Genomic DNA, 17,338 nt, shown 5'->3' with positions numbered 1-17,338 from the left:
AATTTTGCCATAATTATGCGAGACTCTGACTACACAGGAGCTCGTCGCGTCGGAGAATGACTCCACCGTCGGATAAAGCATTTCTTATCCAGTTAAGCTCGTCCTGGAGCAGCGAGCACTTGAGCAAGATGTAACCGACCGTCTGGTTTCGCGTTGGTCGGCAATGCCAGACGGATGCGCCCAGTGCAAAGCGACGAACTGACACTTTCCGCAGGTCAGACCAGAATTCCAGAGATTTCTTGGTTTGTAGCTCGAGCAAGAGGTTTAGTTGGTTGATGACTTTCCATTGGGTGGCGGAATAAGATGCGATCCGATCCCCTCTTTCCTTTCCCAGCTCAGTAACATGAAATGGTACGCATTGATATTGATCTGAGACACATTCTCCTAAAGTGACCGTTGTACACTCAAGAAGAAGACCATGCGAGGCAAGATTCGGGCGCATATGGAACTTGGCAGCTCCACGGATTATAACTCATACTTAACCACCCACAGCGATCCGCTACGTTGCCGAATTTGTGCATCGAGCAGGCCTCCTGGGAACATTCGACCCCATGGAGATACCGCCGGAAAAGCAACTTGAACAAAATATGCTTAAATAGGCAAGGAGTAGTGTCGTAAAGACGCTGTATACACCGAAGATCGAAAACCGCGGCCACCGAGACGCTAGCGGAAGATGACAGCAGCGAAAATATCATGATCACCAAGCCACGAACATGTTGAGGAGAGGAACTCTGAATGCGAAGGAAATGAATACCTGCACCAACTAGGCAGCAAAAGAATTGATTTTTTTGACCCAAGGGTTTTTTTGGAATGACCCCTGAATGGAGGGGTGAGTTATACTATCTGTCATAGAAAAAGCAATATTAAACGATACAGTTTATCAGCAGTGAACAAGGCTGATTTCTCAACAGAAAGAAGAATAGAACGGGGCTAGGGGAGGACTCCCACGCAGACAGGGGACCGATGTGACGATTGTGACGGACTGAGACTGATTGTTTGTTTGTTGTATGTGTTACGCGAGGGAGGGCTGCACTAGGGTATTTATTTAATCTTTCCCCGTCAGCAGATTTCTCTTCCTTTCTCCCTGCGGACTTGATACCTTCGTTAAAATGCGCAGGTTGATTTGATTTCTTCCTTTTGACACGTAACAACCGAGAAGATCAAGATACAGGGGAGTGGCTGCAGAGTGCATAGAATATGAGCTGATCGCGTTCTGTTGGCTGATTTACTGTGGGTTATTATGGGTTGTTGAGGGATTCCCCATACCAGCACACGCCAATTCTTTTGTATACACTGCTTGGGGAAACGGGAGTTCGGATGATTCTCTAGCTTCAATCCGATGAAGCGCCTACATTGCTTATCGCAACTAGATAGGCTCCATTGGGTTAATAGAGTGTTGATTGATTGATTGATTGATTGATTGGAGTTGAAGCAATAAAACACAAGGACTTGTGGAGGCGGCGTTTAAGGGGATCAGGCAAGCCAACGACAGATAGCGTATCTCGCCTCCTTGTTTCTACCGTGTAGAGAGGATTCTCATCTGATACACATTGTTTACTTGATACGATTCCATTTAACATTCGTGGCTATAGGCGGCATGAAGACACCCGCTGTGACGTATACTACCACTTAAAAAGTGTCTAACGTAATCTACAAACGAGTCGATCACACAAGCGAGTCGATCAGCCAACTACAGTCATAATTTTGATTTGCATATATTACCACCACAACGCAATTAAATTAATAGCTACTGCTTCGGACATCTATTTATCTTATGCCCTATCACTCCATATCCACTGCATCTTGGTGGAGCCCGAGTTCGTTGCGTACTGGCCTGATTTGCGATCTCCACGAAGGTTGTAGCTTCGGCTTCAGCTGGCTGTTGGCTAGCCTGTATCAACGCACGCGCCTCTGTAGCACCTAATGCTGTATCATGAGATATTTGGCGAGTGGATCTTGATTGCTTTTGCTTATTCTTTGTATTTGCAGCACGTAGGCCCCGGTTTTCTTCGGCTAAAAGCACTGCGCTATGCATAGCCATATGGCAGCCCTTAATCAGTTGATCAATGGCCGCTTTGGTGGGCGTAGGAAGGCTTTGAGATCGATATTTAAGTAGTGCCTTAACCGAAGATGCCTGCCGATGTAGCTGCTTAGAGTTGTGTGGTGTTATAGGCATAAAATCGGCTGAACTGTTGCTTCCACGGCTTCGGGGTGGTGTTGGAGCTTTTAGCCGAATATTGATCTTCGAAAGGACTTGAGTACGATCAAATGGCATAATCCTGTTGCTTTGAAGCCACTTTGTATAGTGGTATCTTTAAATGCTCGTAGACGGGCCTCAGGATATGCCGAAAGGAAGTCAAGCTTGTCGATATGGTTGATGCCATTCCGAGTTAGGCTTTCGACAAGCTCACCATATGCACGCTTTAGGGGGGCAAAGCAAGCCACGTCAAGTGGCTGGAGTAAATGCGTAGAATGCGCTGGCATGTAAATTGGTATAATATCATGTTCCGTGCAGATTTGATCGAATTGAGCCGTTAAATGACTGCCGTGTCCATCAAGGACTAGTAGTCGATATTTGCCCTTCGAGCGGCCTTTAGTGTATGGAATAAAGTGATTCTTAAGCCAGTTAAGGCCAATATCGTCAGTAGTCCATCCATTTGCGCTTTTGTCGATTTTCCAGCCATCCGGAAGGTCATCAAACCACGATTCGATGAAGACTTTGCCCTTAAAGATGATATACGGTGGAAGGTGCCAACCAGCGGCGTTGATTGATTCCACCGCAGTCACCCACTCACGATTCCCAGGTTGTAGCATCGATCGTTTCCCATAATATTCGGCACGAGTGATCACTTTAGCGGTCGCAGTTAGGCCCATTGCGAAGCCAGTCTCATCAAAATTGAAGATATCCTCGTTGGCGATGCCGTACTTGGCTATAACTCGCTGTACAGAGTCGAACCACTCGCCAATGACATCTGGGTCTTCGCATTGTGCCCTTTGGTAGTCGTATCGACGACTAAAGCGACTCGCGATCGTGTCTGCATGACGTTTAATGAAGTTTGGGACCCAATTAATGCCAACGGTCGGAGGACGTGTAGGTCCACGGCTTGCGAGTAGTAAGTTGGCCATATCTTTAGCCAGGCTTGGCCGGGGAGGATTTCCACGTAGATCCATAGATAGTATCCATTCAATAAGCGATTCTTCTTCGAACTGGTCAATTTACGACCATTTGCGCGTGATTCTTGTCGGTATTGCTGACCGCGAAGCCGGCTATATAACGTGCCAAAGGGCACATCAAAACGGCGCGTAGCTTCACGAATAGAAGAGACTTCATGGTTTTTGATGGCTTTAAGAGCTAAGAGGATCCTACCTTCCTGCTCGACACGTTTTTGGGCATTTTGAGAGCGAATTGGTGGCATAGTGGGTGGTGGAAGGTAGTGGAAGATTAAATAGGGGACGCGACCGCGTTGGCTGATCGACTCGCTTGTGTGATCGACTCGCTTGTGGATTACGTTATAATTCCCGGAATGGGATGTTATTATATAATACTACCTGATCCTGGCACGAAATAACTGTTCCCTTCGACGAGCACGTCTCCTTGATGCACAGGCATGATGCCTTTCACGCGACGGATTCCTTGAACGAATGCAAGCGGGGGGAGGGATAGGCTTCCAAGATAAAAGTCTTTGAGGTCAGGAAAATGGAAGGTTGACGTAATGGCCACCGCGGCCGTATCATACTGCGAGAGTATAATAAGTGCACTCACTTCCTCTTGTCCAGCGAAAAGAGCTGGCGGCAGCCAAAGGAGCCACGTCTTTAGCGGGCGCAGTCTATCGAATGTATCTTCAATATCAGCAAAGGGGCCACCACATTGTATCTTCTGGATAAACTGCAATAGTTCACTTATGTGTGAACCATGAAGTTGGTAGACCAATGAATTCTCCATATCGAGCAAATCGGCGGTGAGCGTGTCTAGGATGGTAGGACCAGAGCCACAGAAAATCTCCAAAGAATAGCCATGCTTGGTGCTATTCTGGCGATCCCAAAACATGGCTAGCTCAGATCGACGCTTCGCAGCTGGCGCCATGGCTTTGAGAACCTGTACGATGAAGTTAGCTGGGCCCCTTGGCTAAGCACCATGAAGCAGACCTTACTCACACTCGTGATTCCACACTGGAGTGAAACCCATTCCTGCCTGTAAAGCACACGACGAATAAAATTTAGTTCCGTGGATAGTCGATCTTATTGGGATATCGTCGCACCACTCGTTTGCCTGCCATAAAAGCAGGATAGAAGCAGCCAAAACTGCCTCAGAAATACTCTCAGAAAATTTGTGAAGAGATCTTCGTAGGCCGTTTATGGCAAACCCTTTGTACTGGAGCATTAAATCACTTGTATCGGTATTTCGGGTGATCCAAGCCATGTGACAAGCAGAAAATGCCAGCAGTGAGTTCATAACAAAGGGGTTTCTAGCGCCATCGCAAGAAAGCTTTATTAACCCTCAGTGTGTGCAAGGGGACCGGATTTTTGGAAACCATACTTGGTCTTCGTACGCGGGCATTTTCTGCACCCAGACGCTGCAGTTACTGATACCACGACTTTCAAAATCCATAGATACTCGAGTAACGTGAAGCAGAAGCCTTAAATCAGTTCCTGTGTATTTATCCCAGAAACCTTCAGGAACAAGCCGCAGATGAGTCAATGGCGCAATACCCGTCATGTGCCATCGTCGCAGTTCGGTCATTATTCTCCAAGTCATGAGGAGGTCCGGGTGTCTTCCGTCGTGCCTCTCGGTGAGAAAAACCGTATCTGAGTAATCGCAAAGCCGATTCAGTCTGGTGCAGTTTTGACTAAGTGAATCGTTCAGCCATCGGCAATCAAGCTGAAACAAGGGAACTCTCATACCATTGTGGAAAGGCCTCATCACATCGGATATGCCGTTTTTTACAATTACCACAACCAATTCTTGAGTTCCGGTGGGTCTTGCGTGATGGATTCCCGATATTCCGACGTCCCATCGTCTTCTGGAATAAGATCGAGAGAGATATCCGAATCCAGCCGCAATTTCTCAGGTTGAACAATCGGTCGATACAGCGGTCTCGACGGCAAGAATCGGACTGGATCTGAAGATATTCGAGAGAAATGAAATGCTTGACGCAGTGCTGCCTTTTATCGTTTGAGAATCGAGCCCCTGACCTGTACCAACCCTCAATTCACCCATGAATCTTAAACCATCTGAGTTATAACGTAGTTCCCAAGCGAGCCGGCCACCCAAGCGAGCCGGCCACCCCAAAACACATAGTAAATGCGATAAAATACCACAACATATCTCAACAAAAACATCGATTTAGAATACCATATTTGGACATGATGGTCTAGATAGCGTCACCAGCCCACTGGCGTGGTTTTGACATATAAAATCTAATTAGAAGAGAGAAATACATATATTTATGTATAGAATACAAAAATTACAGTGTATTTTATTGTAACGTTGCAAGGCGATCATTTTAAAATATTTAAAACTAGGATATATTAATCCCTATGCTAAGTAAAGCCTACCTGCCAATATTCAAGTAAAGTTAGTCAATGGTTGTTGAGATATGGAGTGCTAATTTATCGCATTTAAGATGTGTTTTTGGGGTGGCCGGCTCGCTTGGGTGGCCGGCTCGCTTGGGAACTACGTTAACAATGGAGATTAATACGAGGCGAGGCATGCTCATGGAGTTCTTACTCAGCCCTTGCCTGTTCGACGATTCGATACTGGCAATCCTGGGGCTTGTAGGCCAACCACTGGCCGCTCAAATGGTTGATAGAGTTCGGCTGATCGCCACTGGCACGCTCATGGTGGACTGGACGTTTCAAGAACATCACTTGCAGCGCCTGTGGATTTCCCTCATATTCCAATTCTCAGTTGCCAATCTTGCCAGCCCCGCCCAAAAAGAACAAAAGATGGGTCTTCCTATCCAGACCAGCCAGAAATTTGCTTCTCTCATTGTCTGCCTGCTCAGTCACAGGTCAGCACCATCCCGATCTCCAGCTGATGATAACTTTATGTTGCTTGGTGACTGAAGTGAGACTTTCTGGATTGGCCACAAGCAGATGCCAAAGAAATTGAGAAGCCAAAACCGTTGCCTCATCGGTTTTCCACCTGAAACTTTGGGTCTGCATGGGGCTAGTGTTTGGTGGCTGCGCCTCTTCAGGAACCGGGGACAAAGAGAACACAAAAAGGGCTGGAACTTCTTATAACAAACGAATCAGGAGGCAGAAAAGCTTGGTCACAGAAAACGAGAGAACATAGACACTCAAATTATTACGTACTGAAACAAAAGGGCGCCGAAATGGACATAGGGTGACCTGTTCAAAGGCAGAAATTGAAAATTTGTCAAATCTTGGGGAACAGAAAGAAGGAATGACGACTTCATCCGCAGATATCACAGAATGAAAAGAGCAATCATCCAGGCATTTCGAGGGTTTCATAAGACCATGGTATGAATGGAGGGGAACCACAACTTCATATATCTTTTTGAACTCCAGAAACACAGAGACAGTTTGTGGTTGCACAAAGAGAGGCAAACTTGGTGAACGCCTCACCCTTTCTTCTGCTGGCATGGGTTTTTTCGAAACAAAATTTCCTGGTGCAGGTTGCAATGCTGAGTGCAGCAGTTTTTTGGCCCTTAAGATCCAACGGGATTAATCACGCGCCACCAACAAGGTGTGAAAAGCTTATTTACGAAAAGAGGAGCGCCAATCTGCTCCAACCATCTTTGATCTGCAAGCAGAACACAAACCCCGAGCTAGACTCCATAATCACCTCCACAAGGTACCTCGTATTTTGCCTTTCCCTCTTTTTTGCGCTCGAAACTTACGGGCCTGAAAGAGTCTTTAAGCCCTCTTTGATCGCAAAATTCGATTTCTCAGAAGTCCCTCCTTTGCATTTCCTTCTCACTCCTTTCGTTTTCTGTCTGCGTTGAACCAAACATGGAACCAATCAGCGCACCTTCCAGCTCGCCCCGCAAGGGCATTTCCAAATGGTGGTGCATCGGGTTCTTTATTGCTGCTGTTATCTTTTTCATCATCGGTGCTGCCCTTGTCAGCGCTTACCTTTCTGCAGGGTACAAGACCTGCACCTCTGCGCTATCCTATGGAGATTATACCTACGACTACTCCTGCTTCACGGGCAATATAGGCGAGTATAACGGCGGCATCGCCATGCTTGTCCTCGGTGGTCTCTCCAAGTTTATTGCCTGGGTCCTCCTGATTGTCTATTGCGTGCAGCGCCGCCGCTAAATAATTTGTCACTGGGTTTCGCTGTTTGGCCCGCATGGCACTGCCATATTCTGTCCTGCTTCTCTCCCTTCAGCTGACACCGGCTACAAACCGCCACCAAATCACCTCCAACAAAAAGAGAGACAATCTGAAAGATGATATTCTGAGAAACGGTGACATTCTTTGAATGAAGTTTACAGTTTTCTATATCCATGTCGAACAGAAGCGTGATATAATTCGCCTCTCCACGCGGTTTTCCGGGAGCCTATGAGTTGAGATCGAGGGCGTCGGAAGCGTATTCTTTTATGTTTGCTTTTTTGTTTCCGAACTATTAATTTTTTTTTGTTTTTTAATGTCTCAAAGAACTGCCAATTGAGCACAGGAGAGTGTCTCCTCTCTCTCTGACAATTTTGCAATGCAAGATATCACACAAGACGTAGGACTGAGGAGTCAAGTGGACCCGAACACGTTCACAATCGAGTTCCATGAGTTTGAACATTTGATATGTTCTATTCGGGACTGTTGCATGAGAGCCCCGTGCGTCGGGCCCACGATATTCCGTGCTGGACATCTCACACAAATATCGCCTGGCCTGCCCCTCCCTCGAAAAGAACATCGCCGTTTCGAGGGAGAGCCGGGCTCTCTCCGCGACGGCTTCTTCCCGAGTTCCTTTTACAATGGTGCGTCATAGTTCGGCGGCCCCCAGTCCAACCCCTGGGGGACAGACCACCTTGGGCTCCTCGATCTATCCACCAGAGTATATATGGAACTCCCTCTCCGACTCCCAGCGGGACTCATTCATCTCTACTGTGTCCGCGTCTCTTGTTGCGGGCGACGGGCAGCGCAAGCGCCCACGTTTAGACCTCACGGGGGAGGAGGATGCTGACGACGGTAGGGTCCCATCTCTTGTTTTGCCAGTCCTCCCCCGCTTCCCAGGTCTCGATCGTGCTGCTATTATTGCCGTTTTCGAGCACACCTTCCGACCAAAGAAGGACCTCATAAAATTCCGTAGCCCTGAGTTCAAGGCCTCGGCACCGGATGGCGAGTCCTTCGATCTAAAATCCACATCATCTGGCCTGCAATTCCGCAAGGTAGTCTCAATCAAGGACTGGGGAAATGACGTTTCCCTCTGGGCCCATTGCTTCAGCAATTACATCGCTGTCTGGTGTGATTTCTTCGCTGCTAAGCACCCGTTATGCATCAGTGGAATGGTCCTCTTCCACCGCCGCATTTGCGACCTTGCCAGGGCATATAAATGGCAGGATTGTATCCTGCAGATGGCCTTGGACCACCACCAGATGGTCGTCGATAAAGGCGACCTTACCGTTTCTCTCAGTGACTGGGAAATTGGGAAAGCCCTCGAGAGCTCCTACCTTCGCCCGGACAACGTGCTCCCAGCAAAGACGACACCGGCTTCCCCAACCACGCGCTCAACGCGCTCTACCGCTGCCCCAAATAACGATACTGTCGTTTGTGAAAAGTTCAACTCTTCTGCTGGCTGCCACTGGCGAACGTGTCACCGAAGACACGTCTGCTCTAAGTGTGGCAACGACCACTCTATAGTAAGCTGCAAAGTGAAACCAGCGAGTTAGGAACACGCCGGGGTCGGTCCTGATATAGGTCAAATCCTGTCGCCGCCAACTAGCTGGCCGGCCCCGCGTCCCAATACTTCTATCCAGTTTGAGGTCTTCGACCCTTCCCTCCCGCCTCTGCGTGATTCCGCTTCTCCCTTCATCGCCTCAGCGTGGAAAACCCTCCTCGAACGTTATCCTGGCAACCTAGGGACTATTTGCAGCGGCATCCTTACGTTCGGCTGCCGCCTCGGTTGTACGACCGTGCCAAGATACCGTCGAACTCCTAATCACCGCATCGAGGAACACTCCCTTATCACCCAGAAGCTCTCTAATGACCTATTATGTCGTCGGGTACAACTACCTACTGGCCCCGTCGTTGTTTCCCCACTGGGGCTGGTACCCAAACACGACGGAAGCTGGCGCCGTATCCATGATCTCTCCTACCCGCCGGGTCAGAGTGTCAACGAGTCTATCCCCGACGCTGCTTCTACTATACAATACATCTCTATGGATGACATCTTTGATCTCATACGCACGTCGGGACGAGGGTGCTATATCATCAAACACGACATCAAGGATGCCTTCCGTAACATTCCCGTCGCTCCCGCTGACCGGCCTCTCCTAGCCTTCTCGTGGGAGAACAAGACATACATGGAGTGCTGCCTCCCATTCGGCCTTACAACTGCACCCTTCATCTTTAACCTTTTTGCCGAGGGCCTTAACTGGCTCCTAAGCGCTTGCTTGCCTTTGGCCTCTGTCGCTCATTACCTTGACGATTTCATCACTATTTTCCCTTCCTCCGCAGGAAGTCTCTCCAAAGCCCTTACCGCTTTCAATACCGTATATATTCCTCTCACGGATGCGTTAGGCATCCCACGGAATGACTCGAAAGACGCCGCGGGTACCGTGGTCAGTGTCCTTGGGGTCGAAATCGACACCACACTCCTACAGGCCCGAATGCCTCGCGATAAGCTAGCACGCGCATCTTCCGAAGCCGCGTCGCTACTACAGCTAGATCGCGTCTCGCATAAAGCTTTGCAACGTGTAGTCGGTTTCCTCCAACACTGCTCAATGGTTATCCGTCTCGGCAGAGCCCGCCTTCAGTCGCTCTACAGCGACCTCGCATCCTTTCCCTCCCACCAGCGCTCCGTTCGCCGCCTATCCCATGATAGCCGCGGGGATCTTGCGTGGTGGAGGGACACTCTCCCGTTATTTAACGGCATCCATTTCTTCGAGAAGAGCCGCCCCCTAGTTGCCCTCTACACAGACGCGTGCGACTCAGGTCTGGGCCTCTTCTTCTTCTATGCGCCCTCATGGGACTCCGCCAGGGACTGGATGTCTGCAGCACCTCACCTGCCTTCCACCCATACGGCTATCGTGGACGCCTCCTCCGCCTGCGGCGACGTGGCCCACATCAACATCAAGGAGGTCTCCGCAATCCTGCAGGCCTTCCTCATACATAGCCCCCATTGGGCTCATCATCTTGTCCTCGCTTTCACAGACAGCGCCGTCGCGTTTCATGGCCTGTCTAAGCAGGCACTCCGTGGGCCGGCTCATCGCCCCCTGCTCATGCTTTTCAGCATAGCAGCCGCCCTTGATATCGAAGTCCAGCCACACTGGCTACCTTCATCGGAGAACCTACTAGCTGATGCTCTGTCCCGTTCCGATTATAGGATCATCGCTAATATTTGCCCACAGTGGACGAGCTCCTTTCCCTTGCTCCGCCAACCTGGTTCTCTCGACAGCCTATTTTCGTGAATGCTGGCCATGCGAAGCTGGTCTGGAATGGTCTTGCAGAAGGAACCAGAAGAGGTTATCGCTCGGCGCAGCGCTCTTACGCCCGCAGCTGCGCGATCCATGGAATGCAGCCGTGGCCAGCCACAGCCCCGTCTATCTGCACTTGGCTTACGGAGCGCCTACTGGGCGCGGGTAGCTCCCCACCTGTGAAGCCCGATTCAGCTATGTCTGAGCTCTCAGCTCTCCGCGCGTATCACGTCGATAACGGTTTACCTGACACAATTTTTGACCTCCACGCTAAGCATTTTCGTCGCATGATCGATGGCGCTCGCCGGCTGCAACCGCCCCGCCGAAAGCGGATTCGCAACCCAATCTCACGCGCCTCAGTCATAACCCTTTCAGGGAATATCTCACATCTCCCTGCCCAACCGCGGGGGGCTCTCAGCGGCCCAGAAAAATGACCTTAATCTTGCCGTGGCCGCCCGCGTTGCCTTCGCCGGATTCCTTCGGGTCGGGGAATTTACATACTCAGCTACCGACCTCAGAGACACTCAAGTCTTCGCTGCTACTAAATTAACCCGGGCGGATGTCAGGTTCTCCCCCACCATGGACCACGTCCTCCTTACTTTGAAGAGAAGCAAGACCGACCGAAACCACGAAGGTGTCAATGTTGTCCTTGCAGCGACAAACGACGCAGCCTGCCCCGTCGAAGGCCTTTCTAAGCTATTCCTCCATGATTCTCAACCTATGACTGCTCCTCTATTTGCGCTCTCCTCTGGTCCTTTCACCTCATCCGCCTTCCAACGTGCGGTTATCTCTAAGCTCAACCGCGCCGGGGAAGACACCACGGGACTTAAGGGTCATAGTTTCAGGAAAGGGGCAGCACAACACGCCCACAACGCAGGCCTAAGGAATGACCACATCCAAGCCCTCGGGAGATGGGCTTCCGAAGCCTTCCGCCTTTATTTCACAACACCTAGAACAACACTATATGCCTGGAAACGTCAATTCCAGACCGGTCATCCAACTCCGGTCTCATCTTCCATACCACCAGCCCCTCCATCATCCTCTTTTGGCCCACCGGGTCATTTGGGCCCGCCTGCAGCCCTCACGGCGCCGTAGCCCTCCGTCAACGAGGTCTACATCGCCAGTGTTCTGACCGCAGGTGCCCCGTGCGGGCCAAAATATCTCATCCGTCTCTATCTGTGCCAGTGTAGCAATGGTTGGAATAGACTAATCATAATCTTCGATGAAAAAAGTTAAATATCATTCGTTAGCTGCTACTTCTTTCTCCACCTTAAGAGTAGCAAAGTGGTCGCCTTCCCACTCTTCAACAATGTCGCTTATACTGCTTCCAGTCCTTATACTGCTTCTGGTCTGTCCTCTCCTAATCTCCCTAAGTTTTCGGGCCTTGGGCATGACGCAAGAATCGTCAACATTGATATTCTTTCAACTAACACTAGCAATTGCTCTTGCAGTCACTTAGCTAGGTAGCATATTGGCTTGGGACGATCGTTTCCCGCTTTTTAGCAAGTCAGTCCTTCGTAGAAACCAGGTCTACTGCTAGAAACTTTCGGTCTTGAAGGAAACGGCCATTCTTGCAACGTAAGTGTGCCTTACGAGCCCAGGTAAGATTGAATCCAGTCGGATCAACCGGCCAAGCGAAGCCAGATCATCCCGGCAACAAACGTGAGTGAATGTCCCAGATCGCATCACCGCGTCTTGTGTTGATATTCTGCCAGAAAGTGGCGTAAATTCACCAATTAGGACCCCTGTCCAAAAAACACGCTAGGGATACGGGAATCCCAGACCATCCATGTACAACGGCCACCCGCCCTTGCTAGCTAAGTGAAAAAGTTCTTCCCCAACCTCTGGTTCGGGCTTAATAACCAGCTAAAACGCCTAAGCCTCCCTGTGCCTATGGTCGAACGTGGCAGAGTCATAATACTTGGGTAGACTCCACACAGATTTGCCCTGCTTGTAGCCGCGACCAGAGAACCGATTGTCCTCGTTCCAAACCCAACACGTGCTGAAGTCATCGGACAGGCGCGGCACGCCGCCACATACGTCCTTGAAGCGCCGCACGCGTTCCCGCCTCTCGAGGTCCCAGATGTCTATTACAAAGTCGAGTTTGTGGGTCTTCGGGGTTTTTGTTGTCACGATGTCTATACAGCCCATAAGAGCTAAGAGACGGCGGTCCATGGATAGACGAAGCGACGAATGGCTCGCAATGAAGGGGCACCTCTTGTCTACCGGAGGGGGCTCAACAAAGTCGAGTGGCGTCCAAGACCTTTGCGTTACGTCCAGAACGCCTAGGCTCGCAGGCTGCATGACGGGCAGCTTCCAAAGTATGAGACGGGTGTCGCTTAGATAGGCGTATCGGATAGGAATATTCCAGATCGGGAACTGATACAGGATCATGCGATAACTGGCCACTTCGACATCCTCGTTGACAAGCTGTCGACTGGACGCACAGTCCCAGCTCCTCAGGACGATCCGGGGCTGAGATGGGTCCGAGTGATCTGCACCGCACACAAGGATCCGTTCACCCCCGGGGCCCACGAAACGCAGATGATCCGGGACTAAGTAGGCTTTCCAGAGCAGCAAGCCCGTGCCGGCTGCTCGCGAGGTGTCCTCAGACTTCCGCAGCGGCAGAGCTAGGGATATTTTGGTGCATGACCATGACGACTGGGTATTGGCTGCATCGTCCCCGTTATCTGCTCTATGTCGTGTCCAGACGTACAATGTTGTCTGGAAACATATTGCCATCCTGCTACCATTGTCCGAGAAGACACACATTAGGCTCGGGCTGTCAGGGACCGTCCTACGAAATAGTATATCCGGTTCTTCGAGGACGGTGGAAATGGTCGACCGCACCGACCAGCTGTCCATGTCATACTCGCATGACCAAAGTTGCCAGACATCGTCACTGCCAGCCGTTATGAAGTGGTACCATACCAGCTCCCCCGATGGTGAGAGGAAAGTGTTAAGGAAACCATTTAAGCCCTTTTCAGGCAGCGGTAGATTTATGCGCCTGGCCAACTTGCCGCCCGGCACTTCGTAGAAGGATGTGCAGACGGAGCGAAGATCAGGACCCCGCTTGTGGGCGAGGAAGAAGCTGCTGTCAGTTGAGAATTGACAGGGGTCCTGACCCTCTAAAGAAAACAAAAGTCGCGACTGCGCTATTGCCTGGGTGTCGATTGCAAACTCGAGGGCCTGGTCGATGTCTACATGTGGTTGCGTGCGGACATGTTCCGACAAACCAGGCGCCATCCCGCGACGAATGGACGAGATATTTTCCAGCAGACGGGCAACTCGCCCACGAATAATCGTGATATCCGAGGTTTGCACTCGTACGAAGACCGGGTCTTGATCCGTCGGCAGGAGAACAGCCCTGCCACCGAATATTTGTTAGCGCTTAGTGCCTTTCAAGCAAGGTCAGGCACGGCACACTCACGGATAGGAACCTGAGCCTACTGTCGCAAACATCACAAGAAGCTTCGAGTGATGTGTCTCCAGCTGCATTCTTAGTACACGCAGTGCTTTCCGGTCCTTTATGGGCCATCCGGCCGCGTCATCCATGTGCGTCTCCAAAATAGAATGCAACGGGTCGAGTATGGCTTGGCAATGCGTGAGGGCTCCGTGGACTACAGAATCGTTGCTCCAAGCCGTGGCGCGCCGCACACAGGCGACTGTGAAATGGAGCTTCGCGAGCCAGGTCGAGATGGCGGATAACTCTTCGGTTGCGTCGCCGTAAATGCAGTCTTGGAGGAACCTCGCCATGCGGACGCCATACTTGACAGCCATGTCATTCGCTCAGGTAATCGACGTACCTGAAAGTATGATGTTTCCATGCAACATACGTGGGAACCTCTGCCAGTTTATCGGAGAAAGGTGTGGATGGATTCCCTGCGCACGGAGGTCAACCCTTCCTCTCACTTCGTTCGTTTCAGGGCACCAGCTTGCAGCGTTGGTGGAGCTGGTGGGTGTGTTAGCAATATCGGTGGGCGGTGTGCTAACAGGGACCCACTGACGAAAGCTTATATACGAAATACCAAAGTGGGGCTAATTTTCGATAAGAGTGTACGAGGCTGAGCAAGTGACACATCCTCTCCCACATGATTCAATATCCCATTTGAGGTCTTTGACTTCCTTTGGCATCTCCAGGAGCAGAAAAAAAGCACCAGGTTTCAGCACATCTTTTTCTCTTGAGATCCTCTGGCTGGCAAGAATAGGGCCTAAACTTGTCCCATTATTCGCGACGTTCAATCGACTGATGCCAACATATAGAGTCTGGACTTGTGGTTAAAACAATTAGGAATTAAAATTATTTGCGCCATGTTCGTGCCTGAGCGTGAGCAAGATTTGCGCAAGATCTTTCCCACCTCCACATTTCCTCATGGTCCCTACCTATCATCGTCTTCCTTTATTGGCAAAGTAAATAAAAAATTAAGATTTCTCCACTCTCTTCTCTTTCTCCACTAACCACCGTTCCACTATCCTTCAAGTTCTAGGTAATATATCTCCACTCGGCGAATTGATCTTGGGACGGAAGGAGGCAGATTTTCTTGAGCTTGAGCAAGATCGGACACTTGATGTCATGTGGAGGCAATAAGAAACACGGGCGAGAGAGTGAGAGCAAAACGGAAGAGATGCTGGTGCGGTCGACCGGGATGAAGCTAGTAGGAACAAGCAGGCGGAGGGAAAGCCAGGAAAACAAGTGAGAACACAAAACACGTAAATCCCCAAATACCAGACCAATGAAAGCGAGGCTTGGTGCGAAATTTAGCTGTGTTTCTCGCAGCATCAACTCAGCCTTCAAGTCAGCCTCGCCCAGACCTAAGGTTTGTAAACGGTGACGCACGCTCCGCAAGCTCCGCACAGTGATGTCCTGAAACGACATGAAAACAGTTGAAAGGAATCTGTCAGGATGAGGAATCAATGTACTGGCTAGTACTGAAGATGTCCAAACAGAATAAGATGATTGATTGTAGGTACTCCGATCGGTTGAGCGATCTCAGGGGTCTTTATAGTTGAACTATGGCGTGTTATGACACCATACTAGGTGGAAATTGGGTGAACGATGAATAAGCCAATCCCGAGGTAGTGGTATTTGACCACCTCCTCAGTTTGTCAGAATCCAAATAGGAACTAAGTTCGGTATCCGTGCCCAGTAATCGCCCCACACCGCCTGGTCCCCATATCACCATGAGGGGCAGTACTGCTGGCAAGATCCAGAGGGAAAACGACATCACCGATTGAAGACACACCATCTCAAGGCCCTGACAAAATAATCAAGTCCTAAACACCTTGGTCCGTCGTGGACAACCAGCGACGGACGACACTGCTGTCAGGGCCTGAGACAATCCAGGTGCCGTCCCCTAGGGGCTCGAAGTTCCAGTGGCCCCGGTCCAGAGTATAATAAGTTGAGTAGTCTCTGGAACACAGGGTTCTCCACGGTTTGAAATGGCAACCGAAGACAGGTGATCGTCTTCAACAGTTGCTCCTCAAGCTGGAATGTTGTTACTCCGTGCACACTGGGTGACTCCTCCAGGGAGTGGTTTTGCAGCGAATCAGAGATCAGAGCTTGATGAGATACTCTTTTCTTTGCCTTGCAACAAGAATTAGACTTTTGGTGTCTACTCATAGCGCTTGTCCCATTCTTTTTATACTGTGGGTGATCAAGCAAAGTAAGACAGGCTTTGCAGAATACTCGTGGGCGCCCAGAATGGATATCGGCTACCTGATCAAAGTGTTTCAAAACGTCGGCATGGCGCGACTCGGTGGACCATTTTATTTGGGACTGACCGTCCCCGTTCAGCTTCTGGCCGTACTCGGTCCTCCCCCACCATCCCAGAAATTCTCTCTCCAGGCCCGACTCGTACAAAATCCAGTTCTTTCTGCGATGTGGTCCAACACGTCTCAGCGACACTGGGGGTCTTCGAAGGGTTATGTCGTAGCTCTCGTGGGATCCAGTGAAAGGCTGTAGGTCATCTTAGCATATCTACGAGAGAATTGCGGTAGTCAGGGACACGAAGTGCTGATTTGTTCTCGTACAGAAGATTGAATATCTGAGTCTAAGAACACATCAGACGATGGCTCAATGGAGAGCATGGGGCTGAAACTCCGATGTATTGATCGCGACGTAGAGGAAGAAGCAGACGCCATTGTAATGGCTCTTGTCATCAGAGATGAAATTTGAACGAGTTCGTCAGAACACCCCGAACATAAATGTTTTTTATTTGCGTTGTGCGTTAAGATGATATGTTCTATTCGGGACTGTTGCATGAGAGCCCCGTGCGTCGGGCCCACGATATTCCGCGCTGGACATCTCTCACAAATATCGCCTGGCCTGCCCCTCCCTCGAAAAGAACATCGCCGTTTCGAGGGAGAGCCGGGCTCTCTCCGCGACGGCTTCTTCCCGCCCACCGCGGAACCCCCCTCATGTATATACCACGTATGCTCCCGCATAGCTATTTTCCTCCTAGAATATACGGAGTGCCACGGGCCCGCCTGCAGCCCTCACGGCGCCGTAGCCCTCCGTCAACGAGGTCTACATCGCCAGTGTTCTGACCGCAGGTGCCCCGTGCGGGCCAAAATATCTCATCCGTCTCTATCTGTGCCAGTGTAGCAATGGTTGGAATAGAACATATCATTTTTTGAGCACCCAGTATAAGTCTAGGCGGTGTACCTATGCGTATATTACCGTCCGATTCGCGCACGAGGAACTTGAGTTCCTCAAGCGTTCGCCTCTGTCTATGAGA

The 17,338-nt window shown here is 50.3% G+C and overlaps 6 protein-coding genes across 6 annotated transcripts; 3 read left to right on the top strand and 3 right to left on the bottom strand.

Moving 5' to 3' along the window:
* Nucleotides 1-3,604: 3,604 nt before the first annotated feature.
* N7532_007197 (uncharacterized protein) lies at nucleotides 3,605-4,453 on the bottom strand (the record flags this gene model as incomplete). The annotated part of the gene is made up of 2 exons (XM_056619690.1): nucleotides 3,605-4,113; nucleotides 4,156-4,453. Coding segments are annotated over 2 exons (807 nt in total), but the record flags the coding sequence as incomplete, so codon positions are not given.
* Nucleotides 4,454-4,498: 45 nt separating this feature from the next.
* Nucleotides 4,499-5,015, bottom strand: N7532_007196 (Zn(II)2Cys6 transcription factor domain-containing protein; the record flags this gene model as incomplete). The annotated part of the gene is made up of 2 exons (XM_056619689.1): nucleotides 4,499-4,847; nucleotides 4,903-5,015. The coding sequence occupies 2 exons, from the start codon at nucleotides 5,013-5,015 to the stop codon at nucleotides 4,499-4,501; spliced, it is 462 nt and encodes a 153-aa protein (XP_056473055.1).
* A 1,960-nt stretch (nucleotides 5,016-6,975) lies between these two features.
* N7532_007195 (uncharacterized protein) lies at nucleotides 6,976-7,284 on the top strand (the record flags this gene model as incomplete). Its single annotated transcript, XM_056619688.1, has 1 exon — nucleotides 6,976-7,284. One exon carries the CDS (start codon nucleotides 6,976-6,978, stop codon nucleotides 7,282-7,284), a length of 309 nt encoding a protein of 102 aa, XP_056473054.1.
* A 656-nt stretch (nucleotides 7,285-7,940) lies between these two features.
* On the top strand, nucleotides 7,941-10,595 carry N7532_007194 (uncharacterized protein; the record flags this gene model as incomplete). Its single annotated transcript, XM_056619687.1, has 2 exons — nucleotides 7,941-8,825; nucleotides 8,943-10,595. 2 exons carry the CDS (start codon nucleotides 7,941-7,943, stop codon nucleotides 10,593-10,595), a joined length of 2,538 nt encoding a protein of 845 aa, XP_056473053.1.
* A 585-nt stretch (nucleotides 10,596-11,180) lies between these two features.
* On the top strand, nucleotides 11,181-11,696 carry N7532_007193 (uncharacterized protein; the record flags this gene model as incomplete). Its single annotated transcript, XM_056619686.1, has 1 exon — nucleotides 11,181-11,696. The coding sequence occupies one exon, from the start codon at nucleotides 11,181-11,183 to the stop codon at nucleotides 11,694-11,696; it is 516 nt and encodes a 171-aa protein (XP_056473052.1).
* A 780-nt stretch (nucleotides 11,697-12,476) lies between these two features.
* On the bottom strand, nucleotides 12,477-14,381 carry N7532_007192 (uncharacterized protein; the record flags this gene model as incomplete). Its single annotated transcript, XM_056619685.1, has 2 exons — nucleotides 12,477-13,968; nucleotides 14,032-14,381. 2 exons carry the CDS (start codon nucleotides 14,379-14,381, stop codon nucleotides 12,477-12,479), a joined length of 1,842 nt encoding a protein of 613 aa, XP_056473051.1.
* Between the last annotated feature and the right edge of the window lie 2,957 nt (nucleotides 14,382-17,338).

This window comes from Penicillium argentinense, assembly GCF_028826775.1.
Source record: "Penicillium argentinense strain IBT 30761 chromosome Unknown utg000006l_segment0_segment0, whole genome shotgun sequence".
Classification (NCBI taxonomy): domain Eukaryota; kingdom Fungi; phylum Ascomycota; class Eurotiomycetes; order Eurotiales; family Aspergillaceae; genus Penicillium; species Penicillium argentinense.
Note: the sequence above shows the minus strand (reverse complement) of the source record. Positions and strands in the feature narration are given on the sequence as shown.